The sequence below is a fragment of the Pan paniscus genome, chromosome 7 (genome assembly GCF_029289425.2).
Source record: "Pan paniscus chromosome 7, NHGRI_mPanPan1-v2.0_pri, whole genome shotgun sequence".
In the NCBI taxonomy this organism is placed as follows: domain Eukaryota; kingdom Metazoa; phylum Chordata; class Mammalia; order Primates; family Hominidae; genus Pan; species Pan paniscus.
In genome coordinates this window covers 43,985,709-44,009,031 of record NC_073256.2, presented here as the reverse complement: position 1 = coordinate 44,009,031, position 23,323 = coordinate 43,985,709, and the positions used below count along the sequence as shown (strand labels likewise).

Genomic DNA, 23,323 nt, shown 5'->3' with positions numbered 1-23,323 from the left:
AGACGGAGTTTCACTCTTATCGCCCAGGCTTGAGTACAATGGTGCGATTTCAGCTCACTGCAACCTCCACCTTCTGGGCTCAAGTGATTCTCCTGCCTCAGCCTCTCAAATAGCTGAGATTACAGGCTCACGCCACCATGCCTGGCTAATCTTCGTATATTTAGTAGAGATGGGGTTTCACCACGTTGGTCAGGCTGGTCTGAACTCCTGACCTCAGGTGATCCACCCACCTCAGCCTCCCAAAGTGCTGGGATTACAGGCATGAGCCACCACGCCCGGCTATTGTGCATCGTAATTTTAGTAAAATCTAGTGCTTAAGTCTAAATTATCAATGAAAAGAAAAATCTACCACACTTTTTTATTCCAAAAAAAATTAAATCTAACTGAAAGGAATGAAAACATGTCTATTGAAAACATAATACATTCATATTATTAGAATTAAGTTTTTTCAGGCCTTAAAAGGTACAAAGATATACTAAAATACTTTTGCATGTCTAATATGGTACCTCACGCTTTTTAAATGATGACACCTGTTATTTTGAAAGATGTGGTTATGCTCTAATACTCTGTATGACTTTATGAAAAAGACAACCACAACGTACCTGTTTTTTTCTAGCTAAAAAAAAAGGAACTGTCTGCAGAATTATAATGATGTAAATAAATTTTAAAACCCAGGAAAAAACTGAAACAATAAGTGAGTCACAAACTACAAATATAAATCGGTACATCTGAATGGGTCACACACTCTAGAGGTAGATGAGGGGGACTTGTCTTGGGCTAACAGAGCAATCCTCATGGGAGGTGCTGAAATGCACTTAAAGATGGTTCAAGAATTCAAAACAGAATCATTTGAAACCTTAGTGTGTAAAGTACCAGAGAATGGTTATAATGATTACAGTAAGACCAAGATTTTGTCACATTCTGGTATCTGAAATGCTTCGTGATTGGGGGGAAAAAAAAAGACTGAAGAAACAACCAAATGAATTACAATCTAAGAGTTAAAGAATATAGCAGATTATCAGATTGGATATATTTGTGTGTGTTGTTTTTTTTTTTTTTTTTGAAAGGGACTCTCACTTCTTTGCCCAGGCTGGAGTGCAATAGCACGATCTGGGATCACTGCAACCTCCACCTCCCAGGTTCAAGTGATTCTTCTGCCTCAGCCTCCCCAGTAGCTGGGATTACAGGCATGTGTCACCACGCCTGGCTAATTTTGTATTTTTAGTAGAGACAGGGTTTCACCATGTTGGCCAGGCTGGTCTTGAACTCCTGACCTCAAGTGATCCTCCCGTCTCAGCCTCCCAAAGTGCTGGAATTACAGGCATGAGCCACCGTGCCTGGCTGAATATATTTGTTTTTAACATCAGGGTTGGGTGTTTGGTACTCATATAAAATTTATATGAATTTATTTCATTTATTAAATGCTTGCCGAGCTTAATAATAATCCTGTAAAAATCAAGATTTGTAAACTCAAATTTGCCACAAGCTCTATGGTAAAGGTGAAATGAGCTAATTATCTTTGACATTTTAAAACTTAAAATTTAATTGCAACCATGCGGAAAGGTAGGATTAGGAATGCCTGATAACAGGTTTTTTTTTCTAAGAGAAACCAGAAATCCTTATTTTTGTGTGAAATGTCCCAAATTTTTAATGTTAGTCTCACTTTATAAATATACCTGTGTTCTGAAAAGATTGGCTTCACACTAAATCATTTCATAACTCAGAAGCTTGTCTTTATAAATATTGAAGTCAAAACTGAACGAATTATTTCTACTCACTCAAGTCTGTCATCTCGGACTCTTTTCCTGCCTCTGAGAATTCCGGACAGCCGGTCATTTTCTCGTTTTCCTTTATGGAGTGAAAAGCTGACTGGAAGGCTGATATTCGTTCTCTTAAAGAGTTAACATTTCGATACAGTGCAGGACTGCCCTGTGAAAGTGCAAAATATACAAGGAGTATTATAATCAATTCATACTTTCTATATTCTAGGCCTACAGCCATTGAATCCAAAATTAAATACAGTACACATATGCTTTTTGAAGATCAGCGATAAGGAGTTAGTGTGGCAGAGCTTCTTCACCCTGGAATTACACATTTTCAGTTTGAATACGGAAGTTTAACACAAAAATGTTGAGAGGCCAGCCTAAGATTATATGGAAGGTGCCAAAAAACATTGCGCTCTGGGATGGTGCAACAAAAAAGGGACAGGAGGAACCTGTCTATTTGCAATTTTTACCAAATGTTGTGCCGGATGTATCCATAGGAAGCCATCTGCATGGTGCCTGTGTCACAGGTAAGTCTCAGCATACCTCCTTCAGTCCAAGCTGTTTCTACTCAGCACCAGTCTACACATGCCCTCCAGCCCAGGGGCCAGAACGAGACACAGAAGTTCCATACATGCTCAGATACTACACTTGCATTGCTCTCCTTTTTGGCTCTTCCCAGCTAATTTTCCTGATTGTATGGGACCTGGAGGATATTTCCTTCTTAGGGTTGAAAGCCAGCCATTCTCTTAAAATACAAAGTTTGATGGTATAAGCACAGAAGCTCTCTGGAAACCCCGTTAACAGGGTTCCAGCCAAAGACTGATAAAATGAAATTTATATTAGTAGGGATAGAAGTGCCAGTTAAAGACAAGTAATATAAAAATTGAGAGTTCCCTTTACATAAAAATTAAATTACAAATGAAGTTCTCTATCTAGATTTTTTTTTATTACTTGGACTACTAACATTTCCACTGATATGAAGTTTGTGGCAATTTTTAAAAATTATACCAATGGGCAAAAAGTGAAGTAAAAATTACCTCTGTTTAAGATATCATACAGAGTAGGCTGGGCACAGTGGCTCATGCATGTAATCCCAGCATTTTGGGAGGCCAAGGTGGGAGGATCACTTGAGGTCAGGAGTTTGAGACCAGCCTGGCTAACATGGTGAAACCATGTCTCTACGAAAAATACAAAAATTAACCAGGCGTGGTGGTGCATGCCTGTAATCCCAGCTATGTGGGAGGCTGAGGTGGGAGAATCGCTTGAACCTGGGAGGTAGAGGTTGCAATGGGCCGAGATCATGCCACTGTACTTCAGGCTGCGGAACAGAGCAAGGCTTGGTCTCAGAAAAAAATATATATATATCACAGGGAGAAAAAGCAGTTCATATCGTGAAGCCATGTTTGATGGTGATCTGTTCACACATTTGATTCTCTTCCCAGTTAAATATAAAGCAAATTCTCTATTACATAATGAGAACATTTTACATTGAAATATGCTTGATGACACAAACGTTCACGACATAAACAGCAATAATATTCAAAAAAGGCTTATGTCAATTCATCTAATAGAACAATAGGGAAAAGATGATCTCAAATTCATACAATTTACTTTGAATGTGCTTTTTTTGCACACATATTTGAACATGGTAGGGGCAGATTTAATATCCTAGGAACATGCAGCACTTTGAAATGCTGCTTAAAAAAATTTTTAAGTTTCTCTAGTCAAAATTGTTTTTTCTCTATTTTCTACTGGAGAAGGAGAACAATGTTTACATACAAAGCAAATGAAACATTCAAAATGTACTGCTTTTTTGATGTTTTTGTTTTAGGAATTGTGTCGGTCAGTCAACAACCTTCCTTCCATGCACCACAAACTGTTTGAGGGGCTCAGGATCTAGGGAAAATTACTTTATTTTTATTTGAGACAAGGTCTTGCTCTATCAGCCAGGCTGGAGTGCAGTGGCACAATCACAGCTCACTGCAGCCTCGATATCTTGGGCTCAAACGATCCTCCAACTTCAGCCTCGCAAATAGCTTGGACTACAGGCATGTGCCACCACACCCAGATCATTTTTAAAATTTTTCTGTAGAGACGGAGTTTTGTCATGTTGCCCAGGCTGGTCTCAAACTCCTGGCTTCAAACGATCCTCCCTCCTTTGCTTCTCAAAGTTCTGGGATTACAGTGTGAGCCACCATACCCAGCCAGGGAAATTACTGTTTAGAGTGAAATTCTGAAAACATATAAACGTAGTTACAGGTAAAAGAGGTGCTATTGAGAAGAAATATCAGGAATGTGGCTGAGTCCCTAAAAGTGCTGGCTTAGCTAGAATCAGGACAGACCTCTATCTTTAGTAAAATCTGAGTTGAAGCCAAAACAATGAGAAAGAGGTCTAAGGGAAGATGTCACAGGAGGGAGGTACTCTCCAAGAACAAGGGCCAAGGCCTTGAGTGGAAACAGGATGGGGCAGAAAAGCCAGTGTGCCCTGTGAGTGGAAGGAGATGGGGAGAGACTAGAGTGGGCGTACGAAGGCATCAGGAAGGGGTGTAGGTTTAATTCAAGGGATCGCAGGAGGCCGTGGGAAGATTCTGAGCAGCCGGGTGAATGATTCGATTTCTACTTTAAATGAATACCTCTCCTTGACTGCTCTGTGGGACAGCCAATGGATTAGGGAGAACGTAGGAGGCTGCTGCCAGCACAACACACGTACAACATTAAGGTCCTTTTTTTTTTTTAATCAGTAGAAGGAGTACACTTTAAATTCATGATACAAAGTCTATAGTAAATGTATAAACCAGGAACAGTCATTCATTATGACTATCAAGTATTATGTATTGTAGGTAACCTTTTGTGCTAGATTTTAATACAAGTGGCAGCACCGTAGAACTGTTTGCACCAGCATCACCACAAATGCATGAGCAATGCATTGTTTTATGATGTTTTATGAGCTACATCACCAGGCCTTAGAAATTTTTTGGCTCCATTATTATCTTATGAGACCACCATTGTATATTTAGTCCATCACTGAACAAAATGTCATTATGCAGCACAAGACTGTAACTGACTTTTTAGGGGGATGTATAAAAATTTGAAAAAACAGCTAAATATATCCCCATCAGCAGATAAATAATCTGCTCCTCTCCACAAGGTTGTCCCAAATACATTTTGTGCAGGAGACCCTTGCCCCTATACATCAACACACAGTAGTCATGAAAAAGTCAGTAACTTAGAGATAAGCTCTTAAAAAGGTAGTAGTGCCTCACCTCATAGAAAACTAGATCTCAACTAGAAAAAAAAAATTGAGAAATAAAATAAAAAGCTCCTCTAGAAAGCTATTTCTATCCAGGGTCTCATAACTCTAAAAATACCCTCGTTTGGGTTGAGCACTGTGGCACACACCTGTAACCCCAGCACTTCGATAGGGATTGCTTAAGGTCAGGAGTTCAAAACGAGCCTGGGCAACATAGTGAGGCCCCATCTCTACAAAAAAAATTTTTATAATTAGCCCATTGCTGTGGCACATGCCTATAGTTCCAGCTACTTGGAAAGCTAAGGTGGAAGGATTCCTTGAGCCCAGGAGTTCATTGCTGCGGTGGGCTATGATTGCACCAGTGCATTCCAGCCTGGGCAACTGAGATCCTGTCTCTAAAACAAAGCAAACAAAGAAAAATCACCCATGGTCAACATCATCATTTAGGCTAACTGCATTTTTTTTTTTTTTTTGAGACAGTCTCACTCTGTCGCCCAGACTGGAACATAGTGGCATGATCTTGACTCAATGCAACCTCTGCCTCCCAGGTTCAAGCAATTCTCGTGCCTCAGCCTCCAAGTAGCTGGAATTTCGGGCACCTGCCACCACACCCAGCTAATTTTCGTATTTTTAGTAGAGATGGGGTTTCACCATGTTGGCCAGGCTGGTCTCGAACTCCTGACCTCAAATGATCTGCCTGCCTCAGCCTCCCAGAGTACTGGGATTATAGGCGTGAGCCACCGCGCCCGGCCGCTAACTGCATGTTCTCTAAAACACAGAGAAAATCTCCCTCCAGATTTGAAACAGAGCAGATGCACTAGAAGGTGTAAAGAAAGCACAAAAGCTTCATTAACGGAATTCACAACAGAACTTAGAAGAAAATCATACCTGGGAAGGAGAATCTTGTGCCAAAGGAGATTTCCTAGCATTCTTTATATTTTGCTGCCGAGCAATGAAACGAATCAGATGGTTTGTTTCAGGAGAGCCCCGAGCACCGACTGCAGAACGTCGTCTACATTTTTTAAGGTAGGATGATGACTTTCCTGTAATGAAACTCTCTTATAAATTGGAACAAAACAAGGCAATCATCAGTAACCACATCCAATACTCGTGATGTACCAGCCTGAGAGAGAAAACATGATAAACATGTGCTACAAAAAACTCAGTGGAGAGTTACTGGCACAGTCATTCATATACAATCAGTGGAAGAGGAATCTTTTTGTCTGCTGACTTAGTCTATGCTCCTAGAACAGTGCCTGGTACATAGAACAGTTATTAAAAGTTGTTGAATAAATACATGAACACGTTTTAAGTTTTCATTTTTGTTTCTTATTTCCTACACACAGATGGCTTTTGCTTTTGACTCAGTATTTTTCTTTTTCTAAATAAGTCAGTTTTATCCCCAGCAACTGAAAGGTAAGATCTCCACCTAGGTACATGCAGTCTCAGGTTCTTAATTCTTCAAGATGATTGTTTCTTTCTGATACCTACCATCAGCACTACCCTGAATTTTGGACATATGCCTAAGCACACAAAACGAATCCAGCCTTTTAAAGGTCTAAGAGTGATGTTCTTGAGAATGAAAGTTAGGGTGGCGTGCCACTTTCGCCTTGTCTTATGTACTACCTGGTCTAGTGCCCTGTGATATTCAAGACTTCCATTATCCTCCAATTCTAAATGCTATTCTCTGATCCAATTCCATTCTCATATAGTATTTCCTTCTTTTCCATCTAAGTCAGACTTCACAAGTAAACTTCATTTCTACTGCTCGAAGGACATTAGCCAGAATCAATCTTCTGTTTGTGTTTTTTTTTTTTTTTTGGAGACAGAGTTTCACTCTTGTTGCCCAGGCTGGAATGCAATGGTGCGATTTCGACTCACGGTAACCTCTGCCTCCCGGGTTCAAGCGATTCTCCTGCCTCAAACTCCTGAGTAGCTGGGATTACAGGCATGCACCACCACGCCCGGCTAATTTTGTATTTTTAGTAGAGACGAGGTTTCTCTATGTTGGTCAGGCTGGTCTCGAACTCCTGACCTCCGGTGATCTGCCTGCCTCGGCCTCCCAAAGTGCTGGGATTACGGGCTTGAGCCACTGAGCCCAACCCTGTTTGTGATTGTTAAAGGAGGTACATCCTGCTCTTTCAGTATTATATTTTCTTAATTGCTCTTAAACTTTCTCTTATTTTTGCCATAAATGAAAACAAAATGCATTATTACTATTCATATCATACACCCTCCTGTATCCTAGGTGACAGGTCAAAAAGTGACTCACACACACATTATTTTCTAGTATTGGCATCAAGCACGACTCTGACTTGGGAACATTATCATGCTGGGTGCCCTGCGATTCCGTGATCCCTGCTATGCTAAATGAACTCTGCATGTGCACAGAAGTCTCTCTGAAGAAGCAAGTTTGCAGAGTAGGCAATTTAGGTACCTAAAATATGACAGTACGTATAAACAAATAAAGCTGAGTTATATTAAAGTTATTTTTAAACTTGAAAAGCATTACAACAGAATGACAACTTTTCTTACCTGCAGAGTTCCTAACAAAGCTTTCAGGTGTAATTCCCAATTGCTCTACGGTTACTGTGGAAAAGTTCAAAGGTGATTTAAAAGTATCTGGTGTGCAAGGATTAGGAGGTAATTCCGCATGCTTCTGAGGAGTCACAATCTTCCCAGTTCCCAAAATGAAAGAGGCATTTCCTGAAACGGACGACATATTGTAGGGGTGAGGACAACTCTCTGTCTAAACCTTCAACTTCACAAGGAGACAGCAGATCATCACATACCAGCATTATTCATTGCAGACTCCTTGGTTTCAGGGGGCTTGTCTTTTGAATTGGCATCCATCTAAGAGGTGAAGAAAAACAATGAAAAATAACCCCACCAGCAAGATGAACGTGATTCGATCACGAACCTTATTCAGGACTGAATTGTAATACAGTCCATACTGGCATAGAAACACACGTCACAGGTTTCATTTTTTATTTTAATTTCTGTGGGTATACAGTAGATGTATAATTTATGGGGTACGTGAAATATTTTGATACAGGCATGCAATTCGTAATAATCAAATCAAAGTAAATGAGGTAGCCATTATCTCAAATATTTATCCTTTTTGTTATAAACAATCCAATTATACTTTGTCATGTTTAAATGCACAATTAAATTATGGACCGCCACCCTGTTGTGCTAGCAAATACTAGATCTTATTCATTCTATGTTTTTCTACCTATTAACCATCTCCACTTCCTTCCCATCCATCCCCAATACACTTCCCAGCCTGTGCTAACCATTCTTCTACTCTAAGCGCGTACTTTTAATGCCAAATTAAACAGAAAGAAATGGAGAAAACTGCTGTTCAGGCACCAAAGCAGACCCCAAAGGATAAGCCATGGCTTTTCAACCGTAGCGAAAACCTGAATCATAAGGGTACCCCTCTCAAGACGCAGCTCTGTCCATTTCCAGAAATTCTCTCAACAGGTCCGGATGCACTCCTGGTCACCCAGAGCAGCTCCTGACAGGAGTACTAATTCTGTGCTGCAGGGTAAGCCGAACAAAGTGCCTAGAAATGCCCCGGAGAAACAGCCCCGTGGCAGCGCGGATGCAATCCTACCTCTCACGCCGCACCTGAAGGCCCGCCAGGCAGACAGGCTTACTCCCAGAGCCCCGTGGCAGGCGAGCGTCGCGTCGTACGCTCCTTCCAGACCCCGGCTCCTCTGTCCGGAAGGGCTCTCCTGGCAAAGCACCCGCAGCCGGGAGCCGCTCTTCGAACCCGGAGCCCGAGGTCCCGGCGGCTGACCTGGACTCACAGCCCGCGCTGATCCTGGCCTGCGCTCTGCCCGGCAGCCTCCTCCACCCGCCTCCTCCGCCCGCCGACCGATTCAAATCCCCGACCCCGCCCCTCGGTGCCGAATTTACTCTACGAATCACTCCGCCACCTCCCCCTTCTCCAGTCCGCGCACACTCCGAGCGCTCCCAGGCCTCTCCCTCGGCACTGGAGTGGCTTTCTGGGCTCGGAGAGGGACCACCGCGAGCTGCAGTCAACCCGAGGACTACAGACACCTGCCACTGCCTTGTGACCTCGGGGACTACTTTTCAGGAGAGTCTCGCGGAGTAACGCTTCTCTTAGCTCTTTAACTCCGCCTCCCACCTTTCTATTGGATGCTGCAAACTTCGAAAAGACTCATTCAACCAATCCTAACAGAGCGACGAGCTGGCTCTTACCCAATCAGTCCGTCCCTACCGCAGCCGTTTCCTAGCTGGGCCGGCTTGTGGGCGGGGCTAACGCTGGAGGAGGGGCTGACTGGTGCTTGGGTCCCTTTCAGCGCTCCACCTCCTTTCCCTAGACCCCGCCCTCGTATGCAGATAAGCGCTACCTAAACTAGAGGGTGCGCCTGCTCAGTAACGCTGGAAGCCGCCGTCCGGCTCCAGGAGCCTCTCTGATTGGCTGATGCCCCTTCCCGTCTACTAGCCTTCAGCGTCTCTTCCCTCCCTCCGTCCCGGCTAGGTTAGCCAGAGCCCGCCCGATACTGGGTGCTGATTGGCTGGACTCTGTCCGGTGACGCGGGTTGGTTGGTACGGCAGAGTGTCAGTCTCGGAGAGGTGGGGGAAGGGCCCCAGGCAGGCTGAGGAGCCTAGGGGCGGGGTGGGAAGGAGGACCGGCCGAACCCTGGGTGTGGGACAGAGTGCGTGCGTGTGGTGTGTCCCCAAGGACAGGAAGGTGGCGAAGGGAGGCGAATCCGAGTGGGTGGAGGGAGGGGAAGGGCGGGAGGAGAAAAAGGTGGGAGGAGGACCAGGTGGGAGGGTGGCGGCTCACTCAGGACCCAGCGGGGGCAGCGCGATGAGGCGGGTGACCCTGTTCCTGAACGGCAGCCCCAAGAACGGAAAGGTAACGGGGGCGTGAGGGGGCGCGGCGGGCCGGGGGTCGGGGCGAGGGCGGACGGTGCGGAACCGGCTGGCGGGGCAGCGGTGAAGTTGGGTAGAGGGGCTGGGAGGTGGGCGTGCGCGGGCTGGGGGCGCTCGGGGACAGCACAGGGTCCCCGCGGCCTCCTCCCGACCCTCAGGACCCCCGTGCCCGAGCCTGCCCTTCAGTGCCTCAGCTGCCTGGGGGCCGGCGCGGTTCGGCCCGGGGGCTCCGGGTCTCCCGGATGCGCGGTGCGGGGGGCGCGGGGATGGGGGCGCGGGGAGGGCCGCGGTCACCTGGGCGCCCGGGCGGTCGCGCCTCTTCCCGCTTCTCCCCGAGACCCCGCTCCCGCCTGCGGGAGGAGGCGCGCCGGCTCCGGTGCTGAGTAATGATCTGCTCGGAAAGTGGCGGCGAGCACCAGAGCCTGTGGAGATGGGTCAGGGAGACAGAAGTAAACTGCCCGTGGATAAACAAAATCTTCTCCCATCCGAGGTCGCAGACAGGATTTTTAAAATGGGGGCATTTTCTTGTTGATTTTTGCCCTCCTCTCTGAGATGCCTCAAGCCCCCACGCCCCGCCGCCGCCAAACTTCTCTGTACTCTTTTTATTATTTTGCCTTATTTTGATTCCCTAGAGGACGGGTACAGCAGACCCAAAAGGGATCGATTTGACAGTCGCCTTTGCTGTGTTAGGCCTTTGCGGAGGGTGTGGTGCTAAGTGTTCTTCCAGCGCTGGAGCAAGCCAAAACGAATTCTCTTCCTTCCCAGCCTTTTGCCCCACCCATGAAAGTTGTTCTGCTCCTTTGGGAAATTTTCACTGTTCGAGGCAGACATTTATTGCGTTGCTAAATGATACCTAGAAGTAACTCAGCCTTTACGAGTCTAAGGTAAAGGTAAATGGGTCTCGCTGTGTTGGTTGCCAAAATACTCTGCTGCCTGCACATTCGGGGAACACTGTAAATTTTTAAATAGTGAAATTGTCCAGTGGCATTAAAAATGGCTTTCCGATTATTCAGTGTAGAGTAAACATGCTCCGAAAATTCGAACCAGAGTGTGGTTTGTTGGCTATAATTTTACGTTCTTTTGGTCTTAGAGATTTAATACTCATTTAAAAACAGAATTGGTATAAATTCGAGTTCTTGAGTTATCATGAATGCTACCCCGAAAATATGTTCACGAAGTTTACATTTCTCATCACTATTAACTTTTTCTAAACCTGTTCTGTACTTAGCTACTACCTGTTATCTAAAACGTATGTTGTTACTCTAAGAAAGATTTAGTATGTTCAAAATTGGTAATATTTCTCAAAAACAAACTTCTGGTTGACCTTTTTAATGCAGTATCTCTGCTATGTTACTCATGGAAGACAAATATTTAAACCTAGTCATAAATATTTTTGCTCTAAATCTCTCCCAAATCCACTCAATTTTGTTGTCAAAAATTAACTGAGTTGGTCTTTCCATATTGTTGTTCACACGGATTTTTTTTTTTAAGCTATCTAGTTTTGACTAGATTAGATTCTTGGATTTAAATTTTATTTACTTTAAAAATATTCTGTTAGAGAATCTCAGAAGATTGGGGAAAATGCATCTCAAATAATTAAATATAAATATGTTTATGTTACAACGTAAAAATCCAAACTGGAGAGTACTAGATAAAAAGAAACAAAGCCATGATCTTCACTGCTCAGCTGATGAACATATTCTAAGACGTTGGCAGTGTTTTCTCTCCCTTCAGTTGATTAAAAAAATTTATAATTATTCTTATTTGACAAAAGAGCTGCATAATACATAACAGCTTGCATTTTTATATATAAAGTGACTAATTGGATTGGCATGATCATGACATGAATGTTCATTAAGAATAAGCTGGGAAAAGTGCTACTCAAATAGAATAGAATTTGATTTCCCATCCACCAGTTGGAATATCTGTACCACTTACTTTATCTCCTTTACCTCGCTTCTGCTTTTGTTTCCTGGTTATAAGAATAATCTCTGTTTTTTCAAGTAAGTTTCCCTCTCATAGCTTGTTTAGTAGTTACCAGACTGTGAGACTATGAAGCCTGGGGAAGGGCGTGGAGAGGCACAGAATTCTTCCAAGGTGCTGTGGTATATGCTCGCCAGGAATTGTCTGTGTATTGAATGAATGTAACTAGTGGTGGACGTATTTGACGTTGGAGAGAGGGCTATGCATTCTCTAAACTGTGGTTTCTGGAGTGAGATGACACACCACAGACAGTGTCCAAGACGATTTATTGGAGGTCAGGAAGAAATATACCTTTTGTTTATATCTTACACTTAAAAATATAAAATAATGTGAAAACTTGATTTTTCCGATCTAGAAAGACACAGGTGCCTCCAGTCACTGAACATTCAGCTGGTCTCAGGTCTCCTGTAAGAAGGGACGGCCTTCACATGTGAAAAGGTTAATAGTGTCTTCTTCACGGATTGGTTGTCATTGACATTGTGATATGGAAGCTTACAACTGGCACATTAAGATTTATATCTAGTTTTAACCAAATTAACCATCACCAAAATGCCAAGTGATCTTAAAGGATTACTTCAAAGAAACTGCAGCTTGAGACAGTATTAATTATGCAAGCACAAGTAAACAATGAGGAAATGGCAGAAGCTGCCACTTCTCCTAGTATGTATAAACCATGAGACTAAAAAAAAGAGTGGGTCTCTTTGGACCTGAGAAGTTGAAACAGTGCTGAGTTTTAAAGAAGAATATTTGAAGTCCTATTTATTAATTGCTATTAATAATCAGCCTCTCCCTAAGTGTATGTTATTCTTTGAAATATTAGCCATTGATAGGATGAGTCATCCTAGTTAGCAAGATATTTAGAAATACGTTCTAGGGCATGAAGACAAATGGCTTCAGATTTTTATCTTTTCTGATTTTTTTGGTGTTTGTTTTTTACTTTTATTTATTTATTTATTTATTATTATTATTATTTTTTGAGACGGAGTTTTGCTCTTCCGCCCAGGCTGGAGTGAAGTGGCGTGATCTCAGCTCACTGCAACCTCTGCCCCCCAGGTTCAAGCGATTCTCCTAACTCAGCCTCTTGCGTAGCTGGGATTACAGGGGCTTGCCACCATGCCCTGCTAATTTTTGTATTTTTAGTAGAGACGGTTTTCACCATGTTGGCCAGGCTGATCCTGAACTCTTGACCTCATGTGATCCACCTGCCTTGGCTTCCCAAAGTGCTAGGATTACAGGCGTGAGCCACCATGCCCGGCTTATTTTAATGTTTAAAGTCAATCCTGTATTTGGCAGAATTTCACTAAATTTAATGATAAATATTTAGGAGATTCTTAGTGGCTAATTCATAGTCTGAGTCACTGAAAGTCCTCATCATTTGGGAAAACATGTACTTTCTAACAGTGGAATGTAGTTCATAAATACATAAATATACAGATGTTTGAGTACATGCCCAAAAGTATGTTACCAATGGGGTGTGTGGTCAGAAACATTTGAAGGCCTTAGTTCTAATCACTGGAATCTTTGGTTTAAATTTTGAGGGGTTTTTTTTTGTTTTTTAAAACTGCTCCGAAAGAGTCAGTTATGTTGTACCTGTCATCCTTTTTCCATGTGCCTCAACATTTTCGTTATTCTTTTTAATATTCCCTGTAAGAGTTGGCATTAAGGAAATTGAAACGGGGACTTGCACATCTGAATGCAGTGTGTGGCTTCTGAGCAACTTAATGTCAGTGCAGAGTTTCTATACGTCTTGAACACAGAGTGCTTTTTTTACTTCAGAATATTCAATAATGAGCTGTGCAAGTCCTAGGCCTTTTGTATACTGATTAATTCATCATTCATTCATTCATTCATTCAGTGAACACTTAGTAAATGCCTTCTGAGTATGTGGCATCATGCCAAACATGGCAAACAGGGTAGGAAATACTTTCATTCTGTACCGTGTTTTCATTTTTGGTCCAAGAAATAACTTTTCTTCAGGTTTTGGTATTAGGTCAGAAACATGTTGGGGGCAGGCACAATGGCTCATGCCTGTAATCCCAGCACTTTGAGAGGCTGAGATGGGAGGATTGCTTGAGTTCAGGAGTTCAAGACCAGCCTGGGTAACATAGTGAGATCCCATCTCTAAAACAACAACAACAACAAAGAATGAAAAAGAAATATGTTGTTAGTAGTAAGTATCCAGGTTTGAATCCATTACGTTGTTAGAGTTGGAGAAAGGTGAAAATTTATGTGAACCTTTGCCTCTGAAGGCTAAACATTAATAAGAACCTAGTGAGGGCCCACTTTTTAAGCTTGAACATTTCTTAATATATTTGATACATAGAAAAGAATACAATAAAGAATATACATAAAAATTAAGAGGAACATAATATAGCAAACATCTGTAAATCTGCCAGATAACCCAAGAAGTAGCATGTTATCAATAACATAATGTGTTTATCCACGTTCCTGTTCTCCTGTTTTGTTTTTCTCTTTGCCGTGTGTTTTTAAATAAATAGTTTTGTCACATATATATGCATAACTAAATTACCTTTTTTTTTTTTTTGAGTCGGAGTCTCACTCTGTTGCCCAGGTTGGAGTGCAGTGGCACGATCTCTGGCTCAATACAACCTCCGCCTCCCGGGTTCAAGCAATTCTCCTGCCTCAGCCTCCCAAGTAGGTGGGATTACAGGCGCCCGCCACCATACCTGGCTATTTTTGTGTTTTTAGTAGAGACAGGGTTTCACCATATTGGCCAGGCTGGTCTCAAACTCCTGACTTCGTGATCCGCCAGCCTCAGCCTCCCAAAGTGCTGGAATTACAGGCTTGAGCCACCGTGCCCGGCCCTCACCTTTTTTTTTTTGAGACAGAGTCTCGCACTGTCACCCAGCCTAGAGTGCAGTGGCGCGATCTTGGCTCACTGCAACCTCTGCCTCCTGGGTTCAAGCGATTCTCCTGCCTCAGCCTCCTGAGTAGCTGGAATTACAGGCACGTGCCACCACTCCCAGCTAATTTTTGTATTTTTAGTAGAGATGGGGTTTCACCATGTTGGTCAGGCTGGTCTCGGCTGACCTCCTGATCTGCCCGCCTCAGCCGCCCAAAGTACTGGGATTACAGGCGTGAGCCACTCTGCCTAGCCACTAAGTTACATTTTTAAAAAATCAGCTTTGGGACATACTGTATCTCAAATTGATATTGTACTGTATATAGTTTTTTGTGGAGACAGTGTCTTCCTATATTGCCCAGACTGGTCTCAAACTCCTGGCCTCAAGCAGTCCTCCTTCCTCAGTCTCCCAAGGTGCTGCGACTACAGGCATGAGCCATCATGCCAGGCCAGTCCTTGCTTTTTTCGTTCAGTATAATTCTCTTCCAACCATAATATCTGACATAGTGATAATTTATTCATTTTTACTGCTTTATTAAAGTACCTGTTATACAAATACTACCATGATATTCCTGTCAGTGGACATTAGGTTGTTTATTTTCTTTATATTTTGTTGTTAAATTGACAGTGCTGTCATGAATATTTCTGTATATGTATCCTGGCACACAGCAGCAAGCATTTTTCTAGGGAGGTAGTTATCAAACTTTAGCATGCATCAGAGTCACTTGGAGGAGGAGGAGGACTTGAGAAAACTGCTGGACTTCATCCCCAAAGATTAATATTCAGTAGGTCTGGGGTGGGGTAGGAATGTACATTTTTAATTTGCAGGTGAAATGTGGTTCAGATGCTGCAGGTGACAGGATCACACATTTGAGAACCACCACTCTAAGGTATAGACACATAGTTGTAATTATTGGGTGTTAGAATATGTAAATATTCAGTTTTGCAAAATAATGCCAGATTGTTTTTCAAAGTCATTGCAGTAATTTATATTCCCACCACCATTGCATAAATCTTCCCTATTGGTCCACATCCACTCCAACACTTGATATTACCAGTATTTTCCATTTTAAAATTTTCTTTTTTCACCTTAGAGTTAATTATCTCATCTTTTTTTTAATTATCTCATCTTTTAAAGAATAAGATCATGTAAATATTTAAAATGTATTTGACTAAAAGTATAGGTAGAGAAAATTGAGTTCTATATTTAGTTACTAGTGGTGATTAGTGGTTTTGTTGGGTAAATCAGCCTGCATAAATTCAACAATTTATGTGTATTGTATATTACATAATGCACAATAAATACTTGTGTATTTATCATAACGACTTTTTGCAAATTAATTTTTTTATTGGACCTTTAGGATCCAGGCAGACAGCCAGATTAGAAAATATTTAGTGATATGGTAAATTGTTTTTGATACTTTATTAGGATTGATTAAAGTGGCAATAAAAGTTGAATTCAAATACACAAATACTTGTGTATTTATTGTGTATTATGTAATAAATCTTGTGGGTATAAAAGAAAAAAATATTTTACGTGCATGTGCAGGTTTTAATTTTTAAATTTAAATAATACAGGTTACAATTTGAAAATGGTGTTTAAAGGCAAATTAAAACTAGCCAATCGTACTAGGCATGGTGTTCCATTTACTCTCCAACTCATAGGCAGCTTTCACTTGTCATGGGATCTGAAATTTAAAAATAATTGACTCTGAAAAGTAGTATAATACAGACATCATGAACTTTAATAGACATGCTTCTCAATAAATGTAAAATGCTTCTATTCTTAGGGCCTAAGTTGTTAAGGTAGATAATCCCAGTGACATGGAAACATCAGGCCCACATGGTGGAGATAACACATACAAAGCAAATGACCTTTGTAAGCACTATCATTTTATGATTTATTTGGCTCAGTATGAGGACAAAAACAATCTTAGTATATACTAACTGGAGCTTATGTCCATGATATACAAGATTTTTATTGTTCCTCTTTCTCAAAAGAGTTATATAAAGAAGAATGCATGTGCCAGTCTGTTTGCAACTTTCTCCGTAACTTAATCATCTTTTCCATATGTATGACAAATTTATGTTGATATATATATTTTAAAACCTGGTTTCTAATTAGTTTAAAATACAGAGATTTTCCATATTTGAATATTAGTATTGCAACATAACTCCTTTTTATTTGTATGGTATTGTTAGTATGTGCGAATGATTAGTTGGAAAACAAACGTCAAGAATAGCCCTCCAAGTGAAAACAAGTATATTGGCCCAACTTAAGGGAAATTTTCAAATTTCTAGAACTATAAGATTCTTCGTATTAATTTTAATTCTGTTTTCTCTAATTGACCACCCTTTGGTTATTTCACTTAAAGGAAATTGTTAACTGCCTGATTGCAAACTGCTAAAATAATTTTATTTATAGAACTAGTATCTGGAGCTATGGAGACCTTAAAATAAATTAAAACTTCCCCCCTTATTACAAAAGTAATATAGGTTCATTGTAACAAATTTGGAAAACAAACAAAATAAAGCAAAACACTTAGCAGGGTGTGGTGGCTCATGCCTATAATCCCAGCACTTTGGGAGGCTGAGGCGGTTGGATCACGAGGTCAAGAGATTGACACCCTCCTGGCCAACATGGTGAAACCCCGTCTCTACTAAAAATACAAAAATTAGCTGGGCGTGGTGGCACGGTTTTACCATGTTGGCCAGGCTGGTCTTGAACTCCTGACCTCAGGTGATCCACCCACCTTGGCCTCCCAAAAAGTGCCGGCATTGCAGGCTTGAGCCACCATGCCCAGACTGCTTTAGAATTGCATTTATACTGTGTATTTTTTTACCCTAATGACAGTGTAAGAGACTTAAATGAATATGACTGTCACACAAAAAAGGTGTGTCCTACTTCAACACTCAACATTCAAGAAATATTTGTCAAAGACCTGCTGTAAGCCAGGTAATGTACCATTTGAACCTATGGTGGTTATTAGTAGAACAGCTCAGGAATGTACTTCTTTAGTGCTGCTTATCAGCTTTACCAAGGGATAATTGGTCACCTCTATTCACAGAATTCATAACAACTTTTTGCAAATTAATTTTTTTTATTGGACCTTTAGGATCCAGGCAGACAGCCAGATTAGAAAATATTTAGTGATACGGTAAATTGTTTTTGATACTTTATTAGGATTGATTTAAGTGGCAATAAAAGTTGAATTCAATTTATACCTAGACTGTGCTCCTTAGTAGTTTTACAGCCTACAAGGAAATACCTATTGTACTTTGATTGCCTTGAAAACAGTCCTTGCCAAGCAGTATGTGTGGTTTTTTTCTATCGTCTGGTCACATTTGACTTCAGTGGGGAAGAAACAGAAGATGGCAACATCCCAACCCTCTAAATAAAACAACAAACAGGTCTTGAGTTGTATTTCATCAGTTTGTTACTTTGGGTTCCTATGTCATGGGAAAGCCTAATAGAATTAAAATAGTTGTGTTTTTTTTTCTTCATTTTTTTTTTCTGCTCTTTAAAATGGCACTGTCTAATAGAACTACTGAGATGATGGAAATTTGTGCTATTCAATATGGTAACAATTAGCCAGTGTGGCAGTTGAGCACTTGAAATGTGGCTAGTGTGACTGAACTGCATTTTAACTTTTAATTTTAATAGATTAAAATTTAAATAGACTCATGAAGCTAGTGGCTTCCACACTGGACAGCACAGCTTTAAAACATGGCAGGTGGCCTTTATTTTCATCGGAAGACAATAGACCCACAGAAAAACCAAGTCAATCATATGGAAGTAGACGACAATTCAAGTTTGTGTATTTTGAATAAGTCATATAAGATCTTAAGCTATAATATTACATTAAGTATTAAGCATAATACAGGCAGGTGCATTCAACTTGCATCTATTTTTTGGTATGGCCAAGAGAGAACAGTGAAAGAGATGCTGAGAGAGAAAGTTGATGTTAGGGCAAGGAGGGGATATCAGGCAAAAGAAAGCCATACTGAGATATAAGAGCCAGAGGTAAATAAGAGGGAAAAGAAAGATTTAGAAAATTCTTTGTATGATGGCAACTATGCCAAGAACATTGAATTGGGAAAGAGGTGCTTGTGCTTCTTACCCTCCTCTCACAGCACCTTCTGACTGCAGGAGTTGTTTTGCATCTGCTTTGGTCAATCTCTTGCTCCTTTGCATGTTTGCTTCTCTCTTCTCTGTCTTTACTCTCTTCATGCTCTTTGCCTTAACACAACCCCAGCTTTGCCATGTGCAATGCCCTAGGTACTGTATTTCGCTTCCCTTTGTCCCAGGAATGTGTATAATGCAATTACAGAATACCTCACTGTGTTGCAGAGGTGAACAATCATAGGAAATATGGGGGACATGTTTTAGTCAGGCTGTTTTTTTTTTTTTTTTTTTTGGAGAAGGAGTCTCACTTTGTCGCCCAGGCTGGAGTGTGGTGGTGTGATCTCAGCTAACTGCAACCTCTGCCTCCCGGGTTGAAGCAATTCTCCTGCCTCAGCCTCCCAAGTAGCTGGGACTACAGGCACACGCCACCACGCCCAGCTAATTTTTTGTATTTTAGTAGAGATGGGGTTTCACTGTGTTGCCCAAGCTGGTCTCGAACTCCTGAGCTTAAGCAATCCATCCGCCTCAGCCTCCCATAGTGCAGATTTTACAGGCGTGAGCCACCGCGCCCAGCCCTACTCAGGCTTTAATTATTTATGGCAAGCCTGCTATGTGTAGGACACTGTGCCAAGTGCTTTGCAGTATTTTTTTATTGTGATAAAAGATGGAACAAAATTTATTATTTTAACCATTTTTTAAATGTGTAATTCATTGACATTGTTTACATTCACAATGTGTGTAACCATCACCACGGTTTATTTCCAGTACTTGGTCATCATCCCAAACAGAGATTGTAACCATGAAGAAATAAGTCTCCATTCCCATCTATGCCTTGGTAACCTTTATTCTGCTTTCTTTCTCTATGAATTTGCCTGTTTTGGGTACTTTCATGTGAGTGGTATCATAGAATATTTATCCTTTTGTGACTGGCTTACTTCATTTAGCATACTGTCAAAAAGGTTCATCCATGTTGCAGCATGTGTCAATTCATGTCTCTTCTCTTCTCGCTTTCCTTTCCTTTCCTTTTTCTTTATTCTTTCCTTTCCTTTCCTTTTCTCTTTTCTTTTTCCTTTCCTTTTTTCTTTTCCGTCCCATCATGTCCAGGCTGGAGTGCAGTGGCGTGATCTTGGCTCACTGCAGCCTTGAATTGGCAGGCTCAAGTGATCCTCCCATCTCGGCCTCCAAAGCAGCTAAGACTACAGGCATGTGCCTCCATGCTCGGCTACTTTTTGTATTTTTTTGTAGAGACCATGTTTCACCATGTTGGCCAGGCAGGTCTCGAACTCCTGGGCTCAAGCGATCCACCTGCCACAGCCTCTCAAAGTGCTGGGATTACAGGCATGAGCCATTGTACCTGGCCTCATTGTTTCTTATTGCTGAATAATATTCCATTGTATATATATACCATATTTTATTTATGCAATTACCTGCTTATGGACACTTGGGTTGTACATTATTTTTTATAATGCACTTGGTTCCGCTTAAATTTTTCTTGCCTTCAACACTTTCCAAAATGCCCCAGCACTCTTCTGGCTTTCATCCTTCTGATCCAAGAGAAAAAAGTTAGAATCTGAGTACTCTGCTTTTGAAAAACTGCACACTCATATGTTATCGAGCAGCTTTTTCCATGTCCTCCATTTACTGTATTTATTTAACTAGAAACTGTCCACTCTATTCCAGTCACTGGTGGACAGAGGACCAGCCTTAGTGCTCACTTCATATGGCATCTTGACATAATAAATCTTGGGACGTCCATGAGCTAGCTGACTGTGCTTCGTGTTTAGCTCTTCACCTACTTATTTTTCTTTTTTTAGCGGGGAGGCAGAGCCTTGCTTGGTCATACAGGCTGGAGTGCAGTGGTGCAACCTTGGCTCACTGCAACCTCTGCCTCCTGGGTTCAAGCAATTCTCATGCTTCAGCCTCTGGAGTAGCTACAGGCATGCACCACCACACTTGGCTGATTTTTGTATTTTAGTAAAGATGGGGTTTCTCCATGTTGGTCTGGCTGGTCTCAAACTCCAGGCCTTAAGTGCTCTGCCCGTCTCAGCCTCACAAAGTGCTGGGATTACAGGCATGAACCACTGCGCCCGACCCTTACCTAGTTTTTATTCCTAACTTTCAGAGGTCATAACTGATAATGGTGCAACTGCACAACTCAGTCGCTGGGAACCCATAGTTACAGTTAGGACCAGGGCACAAAATTCACTTACATGTAGAAATTCTCAGCACCCTGCTTAGACAGTTGCATGTATCTTGCACATATATCAGACTGCTTGATTCACAGCAGGACAGATCAATTCATTGTCACCCAGCTGTTTGCTCTGTTCTTAAATGTTAGATGCTAAAATCTGGCTTAGTTAATGAAGAATTAAATAAATGAGGTGAGAAGTTATCTTTTCTGTGGTAGTTGATGTCGTTAATGATATAATAAACAGTACCAGCACACTCCTGTTCTAAGGATGAACCATTCAAATAAATAAATAATAAAAGGACAACATAATAGGGACTTACTAGGTCTCAGGCACTTTGCTAAGCTCTTATGCATGAACTCATTTCATAATACCTTCTGAAGTAGGTGCTACTATTTTCTTCATTTCTAGTTAAAGCAACAGAAGCATCAGTAGGTTGACTCAAGTTGACAGCTAGAAAATGTCAGACTCTAGATCGAAGTGTAGGTCTATCTTCACAACTGGAGCGCTATTTAACACACCTTAGGATTGTAGATTGTTTTGGTCAGAGATGATTTCTTATGTTCTAGTTGAGGAGTCGGCAATATTAGGCACCAAGTGAATAAATGAGTCATGGAAGAAAAGGGGGCACTGTTAAGAACCTCTTGAAGTCTCCTTTTATATGATAATCTTTTTAGCACTGTTCTAGTGTGGTGGTTTATAACTTATGGGGGATAACATGTATTAAAGAAATTGTTCATATTATTCTGGTGTGTTTACAGGTGGTTGCTGTATATGGAACTTTATCTGATTTGCTTTCTGTGGCCAGCAGTAAACTCGGCATAAAAGCCACCAGTGTGTATAATGGGAAAGGTGGACTGATTGATGATATTGCTTTGATCAGGTAACCTTCACCTTTTTATAAGCTGTCAACAGTGTGCCTCAAGTTCTTGGTGCTATGCTGTTTCCCTTAAGCTGTAATTTAATCACTGTTAAGAGTACAGGATTTTGGCAAGTGATTACCTAGAACTTGCTCTTTGGAATTTAAATCATTTGGGCTTAAGGTGAATTGATCAGCTAGAAAACCCTTAGTACATTTCAGTATACTGATAGTCTTTCTGCATAGTTCATATATGGCTATGAGGAATTTCTTCTTTGTGGTACTAGAGAAGGATCTAGTAAGACGTGCAGTTTTTAACATTAAAAATCTAATTCATCTCTTCACTTTTATATGCGCCTGCTTGTTAATCATTTCCTAAGAATGCTTTGCATTTTATAATCATTACAAAGGCCAGATTTTGTAAAAACTTTATAAATATGATAGAATTCTAAGTAGTGATATCACCAGTGATCCACCATAATTATAGGCTTATGTTTGTACCTTAAATATCTCAGGCAGATTTATCTCTTTAAAACAAGTGTGTAGTTCACCTTACTTCATCTTCATGAGGTCAGAGAATTTTGGAGCAGGAAGATGCTTAACAAAGAAGATGGTAAAGGCAACACAAATTAAGTATTGACTATGCCACTTATGTTATCATTGCTTTGCCTAAGGTATACCATTTAATTGGCAAAGCATGAGTTTTTTTAATCAGTGATGTGAAGATAATGATGCTTTAACTTATAATGATATACAAAGTCTCTGTATAAATCTAGATCAAAATGACCTTTCAATATAATATACTGCTTTGCAGTTAATCAGTTCTAGACCCTTCATTTTACAGATGAGGAAACGAATTACCTGTGAAGCTGAGGACTCACTCAGGTCATGCAGCTAGTTGGGTTTTGTTAATGAAAGCAGATTTTTATACTAATCTGAAAAAGTAAACTGGCATGGTGAACAAGTAGGAAATACTATACACTACATTTTAAATCCAAATAAATTAGGATAACTTCTTAGTTTTTCAATATGTATCTCCCAGCTTCTTTCAGTTTCTAAGGAAAACTGAGTCACATTGTTGGATGATGATCCTCATCAACCTAACTTTCTTCTTAACAAACACAAACTCTGCTTCTTAGAAAAATTTAACGTGTCCTGTGATGTCCTATAGGAAATAAAAACGTCTACAATGGAAGGTTGTAACTGAAGCCTTCTGAGCTATAAGATATCTGTTTATTCATTTTTGGTTCACAATACAGTATCTGGGGTAATGGGTTGAGGAAGAGGATGTGCACTGATTGTCCAGAACTGTGGGTTATGTGCAGCCATTTACATTTGGGTGTGTGGTGGATGTGTAGTGGGTAAACACTGACAGT

General features: G+C 41.1%; 2 protein-coding genes across 5 annotated transcripts in view; one reads left to right on the top strand and one right to left on the bottom strand.

Moving 5' to 3' along the window:
• The window catches only part of CDCA2 (cell division cycle associated 2), a 50,155-nt gene extending 40,011 nt beyond the window's left edge, over positions 1-10,144 (bottom strand). The window contains exons 1-5 of one of the 3 annotated variants that reach the window (XM_055116375.2): positions 9,247-10,144; positions 7,809-7,869; positions 7,552-7,722; positions 5,905-6,059; positions 1,779-1,929 (exon numbers count right to left, since the gene is read on the bottom strand). In XM_055116375.2, coding sequence (XP_054972350.2) covers positions 1,779-1,929; positions 5,905-6,059; positions 7,552-7,722; positions 7,809-7,869 — 538 coding nt within the window. In that variant the 5' untranslated portion in view covers positions 9,247-10,144. Of the gene's footprint in view, positions 1-1,778; positions 1,930-5,904; positions 6,060-7,551; positions 7,723-7,808; positions 7,870-8,635 lie in introns of all 3 variants that reach the window. The other 2 variants (XM_003823558.5, XM_003823559.6) reach the window with 2 other exon arrangements.
• Positions 9,628-23,323, top strand: part of KCTD9 (potassium channel tetramerization domain containing 9) — a 30,175-nt gene continuing 16,479 nt past the window's right edge. The window contains exons 1-2 of one of the 2 annotated variants that reach the window (XM_003823560.5): positions 9,628-9,910; positions 21,850-21,971. In XM_003823560.5, the coding sequence (XP_003823608.1) occupies positions 9,863-9,910; positions 21,850-21,971 (170 nt within the window). In that variant the 5' untranslated portion in view covers positions 9,628-9,862. Of the gene's footprint in view, positions 9,911-17,622; positions 17,730-21,849; positions 21,972-23,323 lie in introns of those variants that run through there. The other variant, XM_055116378.2, reaches the window with a different exon arrangement.